The 13028-nt window shown below is 43.1% G+C and overlaps 2 protein-coding genes across 2 annotated transcripts in view; one reads left to right on the top strand and one right to left on the bottom strand.

The window, feature by feature from the left end:
- UBAC2 (UBA domain containing 2) overlaps positions 1-13028 on the top strand; it is an 84062-nt gene that overhangs the window by 32273 nt on the left and 38761 nt on the right. The window lies entirely within an intron of this gene.
- On the bottom strand, positions 433-9853 carry GPR183 (G protein-coupled receptor 183). Its single transcript, XM_035114307.3, has 2 exons — positions 9612-9853; positions 433-3454 (listed from the first exon to the last, which is right to left on the bottom strand). Exon 2 carries the CDS (start codon positions 3423-3425, stop codon positions 2343-2345), a length of 1083 nt encoding a protein of 360 aa, XP_034970198.1. The 5' UTR covers positions 3426-3454; positions 9612-9853; the 3' UTR covers positions 433-2342.

Genomic DNA, 13028 nt, shown 5'->3' on the forward strand with positions numbered 1-13028 from the left:
CTCCTCCTTCCCCCAGTTTCTCCATCTTGTGACCACCTTTGTTCAGCATGCAAGGAGTTGGTCCAACCAAAAGGCCATGGGATGGCTAGTGGGTGAGACAGGCAAGCAAGAAGGTGCTGGGCAGGCAGCTGCAAGGAGGCACACCTGAAAGTGGCTCCAGGCCACCATGAGAAACAGTGCTTTAGGGCACCATTCCTCACTAGCTTTACATTAAAGGGAATTGAGTTAATATGCCCCAGTTCTTTAAGCCTTTATTGTGTAAAGCTCTTCATTTTTTCGGCTTGAGCTCAAGTTTGCTATTACAACAATGTTTATAATAGGCATATGTGGCATTGGTACCTTTTTGTAGACCCAACTTTTCTTGCTCTTAGAATAAAACTAAAGCGTCCAGGAAAATAGCAGGAATATACAAATAAGTGAAATGAACATAGGTTGGATATTGCTAGTAGTTGGTTTTAATTTGCTTTGACTATATTTGTATATTTTCCTAAAGAATAGATATTGTGTTACATTTCCCCTTCAGACAAATAACAAAGTCGCTGATTGCCATGAGTCTCAAACCCTATTAACATGCCAAACATGATTTTTAGAAGAAGAAAATACCACCCTTAAAAGTCTAAAAATCAGGATGTTTTTCATCTGTCACTTCATGCTACCTAGTACCAGGCTCACGTGGGAATGCTCCTCTAACTCATTTCTGATGTTTTAAAATCTATCGATCCTTAAATGGAAGGAAGGACACTGCATGAGAACTGGTAGTGGTGTTAACTCCTGTTCTTTTGCTAGCTTGAGCTCTGCCACTGTTCCGCACCTGCACGGGCAGCTGTCATGTGCCACATGTTCACTGCTTGTTTTACTACAGAGCAACTGCTTTTAGGTACCAGTCCACAACTATTTATAACATCAGGAGGTATCAGAACTCCCACAATGAAACATACCACCTAATTTTCACTTGATATGTCTCTAAAAATACTACAAGTAGCTTATGCCATCCAAACCCCAAGCTCCAATCCCTGTTCCTGCTTCTGGGTTTCATTCTTGGGAGAGTTAGTGCCTTATAAAACTAGGTACTGCCCTTTACCACAATATCTCTCATTTTATAGACACATATTTCATAATTGCCAGTTTTTAAACTATTGTTCTGCTGCTTTACTTTTCCTACTGGAGAATTTTTTAAAGCTGAATTTATAAAATATATGTTTTTGTGCATATCTACCCATTCCTCAGTCTCTTATTCCATGAATGACTTCCCTTGCATTCTTAGTACGGTAATTTATCATAGTTCATCCTTAATCCAAGCAAGGTTATTGGTTTCTGCCAAAACACAGCTGCCTATATGTATGCGTGGGATTTAAAAAAAACAAGCCCATCGTGATCCAACGACCCCCTGATTCTGAGAAAGGACAGCACGTAGGTACAAGAACACAAACAAAAAGTCAAAGGATCAGGATGCAAAAGAACTCACTAATGGAAAACAAAACAGTATGAAAAGTAAACCAGAAGACTCAACAAAGGATTTTTAGGATGCAGATGTTGCTGATGGTAGATAACAACCCTTCCCTCCTTCCTCTTGTACAACATGCTACCGGTACATGTATTTTCTTCTTTTAGAAGCTAAGAGACAGGGTGTTTTTTTGCTTAAATCAGTGACTGCTTCCTACTGAACAGAAGTGCCATTCTTAGCCACACCCTGCTTCTGACCTCCTCCCTATCTTGGTTGCTTACCATCTGCCCAGCTGTGGTAGTTTCATACTCTACTGTTTGCCAGTATACTGCATATTCTTGGAGATGTCTACATGGTAGATTGGAAAGTCACACTGGTAGATTAGGCAAATCACCCCTTTCTTGTGACAGGAGGCTTTTATATATAAACGATGATTTTATATACATAGTTAATTACCTATGGAAAAGCAAAGATTATTGCATGCTTCCTTCCAGGTATATCCCTTGTGCCAGTCATAGGTGTTAAGGGTGAATGAACTGGAGTTAAACATTCAGTTTAATTTTAGCTTGCTTCTCTGTCTAAGCCCTAAATCAAAAAGTGATTCACTCTCCTGCCTGGGCTCCTGAGATTCAGAAATAGAAATAGACATAACTGCACCCCATGATAAAGTAACATGGACAAACAAAAACATGAAACCAAATTTTAAAAGCAAATACAATGCCAGTTTTTCTCTTTCTTGTGGCTACATGTGCTACATCACCACTCCAATCCATGCCACTCCTGGAAGAATAAAAATATTAGCTCCTTTAAAAAAAAAGAAATAGTTCATGGTTTTTACTGTTACCAATGTTTTCTGAAATAGAAACTCTGGAAGCACATTTCAAATGTTAATTTGTGTTCACCTTTTCCCATTTAAATATGTTGAAAGGGGAGACAACTGTGTGTCTCCTATATCACGAGAGCTTTCCTCAGGAGCTGTTTTGACAGCACTCGATAGTGATATGCTTCCTTGACGTCTCAATATTTTCATGATTGTTCTTTTGTATCCTCTGCATGCAAAGAAATAGATGAAAGGATCCAAACAGCAGTTTAAATTCATCAGGAAAACAGTGTAATGGAGGGTCTTTTGGAAGATTTGCCGACTGCTGCATGGAATGATATCTTTAAGCACAATCTTCTTAATCATGTATACGATAATGGCAACATGATACGGAGTAAGACAGATGACAAAGACAACGATGATAAAAATAATTGTATTAAAAGCCTTCTTGTTGGTTCCAGACTTTTCAGCTAGTGGGTTTTCTCTTGCAATATGGCAGAGTTTGCAACTAATTTTAGAGTAACAGACTAGTGTAATCCCAAGGGGAAATGCATATCCCAGAAGGCAGGCTCCAAGAAGTATCCAAGGGAGATTTGGAATTCGTTCAAAGTTTGGGTATTCCATGCATGTTATTATTTCTCCTTCCTGGTATGACATTTCTTGTAAAAGCAATGGAATGGTTTGGGCAAGTACAAGACACCACACAAAGCAACAGATATACGTGGCACATTTAACTCTTCTGATCTTTGTGCGTAAAGGATGAACCACGGCGACAAACCTGTCAATGCTCAGGCATGTCATGAAGTTCACAGCGGCATAAATGTTGATGTAAAAGACAAGTGCTGAGAGTCTGCAGAGTGCTTCTCCAAATGGCCAGTTAAAGCCCAGTGCATAGTATGCTATTCTTCCAGGCAACGCCGTAGTGAAAAGAATGTCTGATACAACAAGATTGGTTGAGTAAATAGTAGTAGAATTCATTTTCTTTCTGTTCTTAACGATTACAGCTAAAGCAAGTGCGTTTCCAAGCATTCCGATTAGGAAAAGAACACTGTAGAACATGGGCAGCAGGATATGTGCCGTATCTCTGTGCTCATACAGGTCGCAAGTTGAATTATTAGTCTGATGGGCTGTCGAGGCAGCGGTGGCCCAGGCTGTTGCCATAGCTGATATATCCAGGAAGTTTAGGAGACCTAGAAAAACAGAAGAAAGGAGTGGGGTGTGTGTGTTGTGTTTAATATAGGCAATCATATTTTTCAGTGCAAGTGGTCAATAGGTTAGCCTTGTGTAAAACCAAGTAGTTAAATTAGTAGTTAAATTATTTCGTCTTCTTTTAAAAAATATAATTCCAGCTCTTTAAGTTTGGGTTTCAAAACAGCAATCTATAGAAGATCAGAAGTTTGCAATGAGATAAAGCAAGTTAGTAACTTGAAAGGAAGGGCCTAAACCATGCCCCTGGTTTCTTCAGGATTAACCTAAATGCTCACTGGCAGTGTTAATAAATGGAGAAATCTGCTTTCTGAAACTGAGACCCTGACACTAGACTTGGAACAGTATGGCAGAATGAACTTTCTGTCTGAAAGGATTGTTGGCAGACCAAGTCAGAAATACTTAATCCTTGCTGTGCTGCAAAATACACTGCCAAATCTTCTGATGTGGCTATTTTTTTCACCCTGTGAAATATTGCCTAGCCAATCTGCCTGGGAGTGGAAATTCCAAAGCCCACTTGTCCCAATGGCCCGCTCTCTCTGGCCACATCAGACTAACTTCTGTCTGTAATCCTCACATCATTCTTAAGAATGGAAGCAGCTGTGTGCTGCTAGAGGGAAAGTGGTGGGCAAAAGGAGGTGGGAGCTCAAGAGGCCAGGGAAGCAGCCAATTATTTATTTATTTATTTATTTATTTAAAAAAAAAACAAAAGCAGTCAAAGCTTTGACTGCAGCTCTCTAGCAGTTTAGAAGTTGCCAAAAACGAATACAGTATTTTGTGTGTGGTCTTCTTTCATGTGAATTGAGCCTTTGCATTGTTTAAAGAGTTTCTATCCTCTCCCCAAACACCTGCAACATGCTCAGACTCACTTCTTCACACATATGCAAACCCTTTGTTTCACGGTGTGTCAAAGGGGGAAATAAGTTTGTGATATTATTTTATGATTGCACGCCCATTAAGAACCTCCTCCCCCGGTACACAAACCCACCTCTCACTTTCAGCACAGTAGCTCCTTATTTACCAAATAAAACTTTGCACATACTACTTCATAAACCTTTTCACTAGTCCAACAATTTTTTCACCCTGCATGGCTATGGTTGTGTTGGTCAGTGGGAGCTCAATTATGAGCTTTATGAGAGGAAAGAAATAAAGTCTAGGTTCATTCATCTACAGTCCACAGTGGTTAGAAAGCTTACAATGTTTGGTTGTGGCAGCAGAAGTGGTTGTGTGGCTTTCAGCTCCCAAACTTACATGGAGTTTCACTCTGCTCAGTCTAGTGTGTTGTGTAGTTAGCAACCCTCAGCCACACAGATTGCTTCACAACTGTGTTGCAAAACTGTCTTGTGGCACAGTCAGGGCCGGTGCTAGAGTTTTTTGCGCCCTAGGCGAGATCACCTTCTGGCGCCCCCCCCCCCGGCCAATCATATATCAAACACAGGGCGCTAGCCCCCCAGGGGCACCCCAGCGAGCGCAGCGAGCTGGGTAGCCGCACGACCCCGCCGGCGGCCTCCTCCTACGGGATTGCAGGACACAGAAGCCCTCGCTCCAACCCCGCAGCCGCCCTTGTGGGTCGTTCGGCCCGGCTCCTTAATGCCACCTGGCTCGTGCCCCACTCACCGGCCACACTGAACTCACCACAGGCGGAGACACCGCCGTCCCGGTGCAGGCAGATGTTGGCGACGCCATACTCTGGGCATGCAGTGCGGCCGGGGCCTCGCAGAGCCCCCCGGCCCCATTCAAGGAGGCAGAGCGCGGAGGAGGAGCCGGCCGCCAAGGCAGTGAGCTCAGGAGACCCGGAAGCGGAAGGCATGACCCTCCCCTGGGCGGCTGCTCCAGCGCTGCGCCCATCATCTCCCGCTCGCTCTCCTGCCGTGGCCCCGCGAGCGCCTGTTGCAGCTCAGAGCTTTCGGGCGCCGTGGCAGGCACTCTCCTGCCTGCCTGCAGCCCCGGCGGCTCGCCGTGCTGGCGGAGAGTGAAGGCGCTGCCGGAGCCCTCACTCTGCCTCCTGGGCACAGCGGGCGCTCAGCGGGCAGCAGGCTGGCCAGCGCAGCGCCCCCTCCATGTTGGCACTCTAGGCGATGGCCTAGCTCGCCTTAATGGTAGCGCCGGGCCTGGGCACAGTTAATAAAAACAGGATATTAGTTCAGTTTGTAGTAACATTATTTCTGCACCTCACTAGCTGTCTTGAATGATGAGGGTATATTCTTTGATTTGTAGTACTGTATATCTGCAGCAGCAGCAACTTAGAGCTCAGTCCATATTGTGTTTATTGAGAATTACATTTTGTGCAAGTACAAAAACTAACCTAGCTTGGGGGGGGGGGGGGAGAGAACAGATGCAGAAAAGAGGAAGGAAGAGACTTTGCTGGTACAACTCCTAATGATTTTTTGTTTCAAGTCCCAGGGAGCTTTTAATAGGAGACATGAATAGATAGAACTGCTCCTCCCAACTTCTGTGTATTTCACAATATTATTTATACTGTATGTGGTTCCTAATTTTGGGGTTTCCAGTAGTTGCAATGTAAACAGCAGTTTGCTTCAAATGTTTTTGAATTTGTTGTGCTTAAAGAAATAGCAGTGATTTATGTGCTGAGAAGCTGGCATCTGTATTTGCATCCCTAGACAGAAATGCATGGAAGAGGAGCTGTAGATGTGATCCCCCTATCTCACAGCCAGCACAGCATTTGCAAAGCTCTTTAAAGGAAGCTGGAATCCTGCTGATTGTCTGTTTTCATGGGCTGTGGGAATTGGTGGACTGAGACGTTCCTCCAGTTCAATAATTTCTGCATGGTTATAGTTGTGTATGGAAGATGGTATTGGACAGTGAGAGCTCCACAAATAGGCTGGGTTATTTGAATAGGACAAAGTTAAGTATGCGCTTGATTAAACTTTGAAAAGCCCCCCTCTATCCCTCTTCTCACTCTGTGGCTGATTGGTGCAATTCTAGCCTTCTTTAAAGGCTGTTGCACATGCACAATGTCAAATCAGAGCTCACAACTGCAAAATAAAGAAGGTTTTGAAACATTTTAGTATGTTTTTATGCTTAAGTATACCGGTTCCGTTCCATATTCTGTTCAAACTCAATACAAGAATCAAATGTCCTTTTCCAGATTTTTGATTTCGGGGACAATATTGTGATAGATTAAAAAAAGCTTTGTAAATTTATCTAGTTCATAAAGCAGAAAGCCTGTCAAAATATCAAGAGAGGATGAGTGAAATAAATGCAGGTGTCCATACCCAAAATGATATTGAATTATTGCCAATGTGAGGTTAGGATGACCAGTATCTAGCAGGAACATAGCATATGGATATACCATAGTTGTGCACAGTTTTGAAATGTGATTGCCCGTGAAAAGTGAAAAACTCTTAGTGTCATATCTATTAATGTCTTAATTTGGCAGAGAACCCTAGCGATGTCAAAATGAGTTGTTGAATGCATTAAACATACATTCTGCAGTGATACAAACCAGCATGCATATAACCTTTCTCTCTAATGGAGTGGTTAAAAGATACACAACCAACCTCAACTTGTCAGATTTGGTACATTAAAATAGGATTTAGCTGTCAAATATACATAAAGTGCAACGATCATTATCACACTGAAATCAATGACAAAACTTTTTGAAAGTGTATGATTTGCCGTTGTTCTTTAATAAAAAGTCCGAGGCTGCAATCGTATGCGTGTTTATCTTAATGAGTGCCACTGAACACAGTGGAACTGAGTTTTGACTATAAATATAAGAGTGTGCTGTTATTTTGAGGGGGGGGGTCAAACTTACTGTGGGATAAAATATATATGAGAAAATGCATTGTGAATATTATTTTTCTGCCCCACTTAAAAAGCCAAAGTATATTACAAGGTCACTGTTCAACATAAACAATGAAACATTGTGATACCTGTTAATACACCACTTGGAGTGAGAACCAATGTTGTGTGAACGTTCACACACACAACAGGGCTTCTCTTCCCTTCCCTTCCCCCTGTAGCCCACTGTGTGCTCCAAAAATCTGCTCCAAAGGGTCATATGACACACAGGGGAACCACATGTTGAGATTCCTGCATTGCAGGGGGTTGGACTAGAGGATGCTCAAGGTCCCTTCCAGCTCTACAATTCTATGATTCTCAGAGAAACCAGGGATTCCTGTTGCGCCACTAGCTTCCATTGCATGAGTGGGCAAGCAGCATTGGATGTTATCCGAGGATTGAAGCCCCCTGTCAATGCTTACTTGGAAGTAAGCTCCAGTAGACACAGTGTCCATATAAATCTGGACAGGTTTGGGTCATGTGGGGACTGCATACCTCTTTTGGAGTAAATCTAATCAGTGGGGGGGGGTAAGAACAAAAGCCAGTGGGGGGGGTCAGAACAGGTAGCTAAAAAAGGGTAAAGGACGTCTGGATGGTTAAGTCCAGTCAAAGGCGACTATGGAATTGCGGCGCTCATCTCGCTTTTCAGGCCGAGGGAGCTAGCGTGTAGCCAGCATGACTAAACCGCTTCTGGCGCAACGGGACCCTGTGATGAGTGCCAGAGGGCAAAGAAACGCCGTTTACCTTCCCGCTGCAGCTATTTATCTACTTGCACTGGCATGCTTTTAAACTGCTAGGTTGGCTGAAGCTGGGACAGAGCAATGGTGGGAGCTCACGCTGTTGCGCAGATTCGAACCGGCAACCTTCTGATCGGCAAGCCCAAGAGGCTCAGTGGTTTAGACCACAGTGCCATGTGCGTCCCTCTGTGATCAGAACAAAGCCCATCTTGTTTGGCATCCTTTTCTCATAGTGGCCAATCAGATGTGTATAGGAAGCCGAAAAGCAGGACACGAGTCCAACAGCACTTTCTCCATTTGTGTTTACCTGCAACTGGTATTCACAGGTATACCACAGGTATATCGCTTCCATTACTTGAGATAGCACCCCTCCATTATAAATAGGCTAGCCTTATCTTCCACGAATTTGTCTAAGCCCCTTCTAAAGTCATTGCATGGCGCCCATCACAACACAGCAGAAAATTCTGTTTTCTCATGTGCTGTGTGAAGAAACACTTATTTTTGTGTCTCCTGAAACTTCCAGCTTCATTGGGTGACTCTGAGTTCTAATATTGGAAGAGAATGAGGAAAAGGTCTCTCTGCCTACTTTCTCCATACCGTGTGGAACTTTTCACACCTCTGTATGTCCCCTCTTGATTCCCTTTTTTTCTAAACTAAAAAGCACCAGATACTGTAAAACATGCATAGGGCTGGACTACTTTAGAACAATTTTTCCCGAAAAGTGGAAAGACATTTTAAAACATCCTAGAAATAAAAAGTTTTAAAGAAAAAATTCATTTTTAAAAGGGAACTGTAAAGTCAATATTGCATTCTTTAAACATGAATAGTGATTAAACTAGTTTGTAAATTACAGCTTAATATTACTACATATCCTATAAATACCTATCCTTTATTCTTTAAAAACTTGTACTGAACCAGTTTTTTTCTTCTAGTACTCTTTTAATATAAGGGTTAATTTCCAGTTCTAACCCCCCACCCCAATATCTATATTAGAAACACTAACAATGTTGCAATTGAAATTAAAGTTATTTGTATTCCTGCAACAGATGTTAACTACAGTCCTACTACATGCTTCTTATTTTTCAACTTATAGAAACATTTTAGCCAGAAAAGCAAACACTTTACAAATCTAATTTACGGTACCTTCCCCTCGACTTCCCTCCCCTCCCTTCTACAGTTATTTCTTTCATATCCTTTTGTTACTACGTATCCAATTCAAATATATTTATAAATTTTCCTTTATCCTCCCCTTAGTTATCTCTTACTGCACGTGTTTATGTCAATCCCGCTAATGTTTTAATTTGTTTGCAATATGTCTTCAAATAATCAATAAATTCCCCCCTTCTATTTTAAAAAGTATCTCTTCTTGATTTCTTATTCTTCTTGTGAGGTTCTCCATCCCTGCATATTCCATTAAGTTTCATTGCCAATTTGCCCTGCTACATGCTTCTATGAACATTGCTGTATCATAAATATTCTCCACAAATTGCTTCTCCTGTCGAAAGAAGTGCCTGCTTCATAGTCACATCAGATTGGACTCCCACAGCAGTTTAAATGCCTTATTTTGAAAAGAACAAAATATAGTCTTCCCTCTACTCACTTTATCAGTAGTTTGTTGAGTCCTCTGTTAAGTCCTCTGTGTGGTGCTTGCCCTCGCTACTCATTTCAAATGCAACTGTTTCCCCTTTGCATGTTGTTCTTACGAGTGATTAGGTCAGACTACACTTTTAAGGAGTTGATGGCATTTCCCCTCCCTATGGCTGAAGTATACCTAAAAAAACAGTATGGGAAGTGACAGCATCTATTCACCTCATGTTTTTCATGCTTCGTTCCCCCCCCCCCCAAGAGTGTTGTAGCGTGTTAACAGCCTTTAAAAAAGAAACCGACAGATCGTGGTTTTCATAGACCAAACCTTACTTCATCAGTTCCAAAAAAAAAGGTCAGAAAAGCAGAGGGGAAAGTTAAAATTGCTAGATATGATATCTACTGTAAGATGAAGGTGTTTATATTTTTGCCGGATGGGCTATGGTGTGGATGCTCAGCGTTGTTGCAAATATCAAAATCTCAGCCCTCTTGTGAGGGCATTGTACCATGAAATGGTTCTTGACACCAAGGTCCAGACTTCATATCATGATGGCAGCAAGGCATCATACTTTTCCATGTATAAGACGAGGATTTTGTTACTGTGGCAAGGCCTTTTTTTGATTGGGTGTTGCAGCGGCATTTGGGCGGGCGATAGGCAGTAGCTGGTGGTGAGTGGACAGCCATTTGGTGGTTTCTTTGTGGCATGAATGTCCCCCCCCAAAAAAAGCTCATTTTGGAAATGGGCAGCGCATGCGTAGAAGCGACTTCCGGTGCTGCTCTGCCCAGTTCCAAAATGGCTGCAGTGCGACTTCCGGCGCTGCGGCCATTTTGGAAATGGGCAGAGCATGCGTAGAAGCAACTTCTGGTGCTGCTCTGCCCAGTCCGAAAATGGCCGCAGCGCGACTTCCGGTCGCAGCGCGACTTCCGGTCGCAGCGTGACTTCCAACTACGGATTTTTCAATCTGGAAGTTGGCACCTATGCATGCAGAAAGTGGGCTATTACTAACCATAGCTGCCAAGTCTCCCGCTGAAAAATGCGGGATCAGCAGCGGCGTGGCACCGGAAGTCGCTACTACGCATGTTTGGAAAAAAAGCTCAACAGCTCTGGAAAACCTCCCCCCATTTTCTAAATGTTGAGTCTCCCAAATTAGAGGGTATCTTATACATGGGGGCGTGTTCTCCTCATCTATATATTTAGATTCAGAGGCCCGCGCCAAGTGGCCCATATGACCCCCCCCCTCCTTCTGTCTGGGCCTGTCTGTTGCTACGGGGTTGTGGGGCTTCACTATTTGACACCCCCCCCCGGCTCGGGATTTTTTAAGTAGTTCTCTGCGTCCCAGGGCGCATCATCACCCCCAATCCGTAATCTAAATATATAGAAATGTTCACGATGCGTGCGCAGGGGCCAATGTATGGAGATACAGGGGTGAGGGGACAACAGAGGGCTCAGACAAAAGTAAATACTGGGAAATGGAACCCAGAAACTGACATTTCTTTCTCCAAGAGTGGGGGCCAATGTAGGAAGATACCGGGGGTAGGGGCCAACACTCCCCAGGGACAACAGAGGGCTCAGACAAAAGTGCATGCTGGGAAATAAAACCCAGAACCTAACAGTTCCTTTTTGAAGGGTGGGGGCCAAGGTATGGAGATACTGGGGCGCGGGGGCAACACTCCCCAGGGACAACAGAGGGAAGGGTATCCTACCAAAACACAGGGATGAGCCGGGGTGGAGGGAGGAGGGGCAGGATACGTCATGGATCGGGACAGGGTGGGGTGAATCACAGGAAAGAACCACAGCAACGCGTGGCCGGGTCAGCTAGTTCACATATAAAATGGGAATGAGAGTGTGATTTTCCTTTAGCAGTAAGAGGACACCTAGGGCAAGCAAGGGTACACATCCACAAATAAAATCTAATTAGCTAGACAAGCCACTCAAAGCAGAACTTCCCACACTAAAAAGGGAAGAATTGTGATGTTTACTTGACATTTAGCCAATGTTTTGTTTACCTAGAAACAAGTATCAGGTTTTGGTGAAAAGTGAGGTTTTGTGGGGTAGATAGGTTTTGTATATCATGGTCTGACTAAACAACTTTAAGCATCTAGTGGGTTTCTGTGACAAAGAAATGGGAAATGTTTTGAAAGGGCCATGGTGCTGTATTCTGTATCATCTGCTTTGTGGGGTTTTCAGGACCTTCCTGACTTAAAAAAGAAGAAATTGTGTTACATAATGAATGGGATGATAGAAGCCTAAACTAAAAAGCAGTCGTTCCATAGGAAATTACCTGGGGTATCTATGTATGTCAATTCCCTGAAGCATCTCTTGATTTTAGTGTGGGGGGTTTTTTACGAGTAAATTCCACACCAGTTAATGCAAATCAGTCCATGAGTTGTAAATGTAATCAAGTTTGCAGTCATATTTGTTCAATTACTGACAGTTAACTGGTGTTAAGAGGCTGACAGTTAACTGGTGTTAAGAGGCAAGCTATTAATATGCTATGTGATTTTTAATAAGCTGTCACCTGCTTAGTATTTTATACTATAGTCTTTCCAAAAAGCAATGAAATGCTCAGGTGTTTTGTTTTTTAAAAAATGTAGGCATGTGATCAAAATAGTACTTAGTGCGACTTCAATGATGCATTAAACATGATTCCATTTATGGATTATGTGATTTGTGGTGCTCTTGTTTGTGCTTAAAAAACATGTTTCCAAAGTACACTGCCATTAAGCAATATGGCAGCTGCCTCGGGTTGGGGCTGCAGCAGCCCCCAAAGCTAGCCTGCTAAAAAAAGTGGTGGAACTTGGGGTCTCAAATTTCAGCCCTGTGCAATGCCAAAATTTGGTGCCCCCGGCCGCTCACTTCCATTCTACATAATAGTTGCAGTGCCCCCTGTGGTGCTACTGAGGCTTTGCACCCAGTGCAACTGAACCGGTTGCTCTCTCCAAATCCGCCTCTACTCCTAATCTACCCTCAGGTACAGCAGATGATGTTGTTCCACTGTGAGTCCACTCAGTTTCTGCATCTGAAATAACTTTCATTCCAGGCTGCAAAATGTCTTTGGCCAGGCCAAAAGGAGGAAGCTGCTTTTAAATTTACATAATCCACAGTGCCATGACATTTATTTGCAGCTGGATTCAAATGCCAAATATCTGAATGCTTTTCCATACAGTTTTACCCTTTCCCCTGACATGTTCAGTTTTGACGTGCATTCAACATTTGACTCCCCACCATCGATACATATACCATGTGATCAGAGATAATGGGGAAGTCTGATAATCATGGGAAAGTCTCTTTTGCATTGTCTGTTGGAAACAATTATAGTCTCAAAACTCCAGACAGGACTGAAGTACAGTAGAACCTCTACTTACGACCGCCTCTACTTGGGCCCGATCCAAGTCGCGACCGCGGCAAACCCGGAAGTAAATACTGGGTTTG

Source organism: Zootoca vivipara, chromosome 4 (assembly GCF_965207765.1).
Source record: "Zootoca vivipara chromosome 4, rZooViv2.hap1.1, whole genome shotgun sequence".
Lineage (NCBI taxonomy): Eukaryota > Metazoa > Chordata > Lepidosauria > Squamata > Lacertidae > Zootoca > Zootoca vivipara.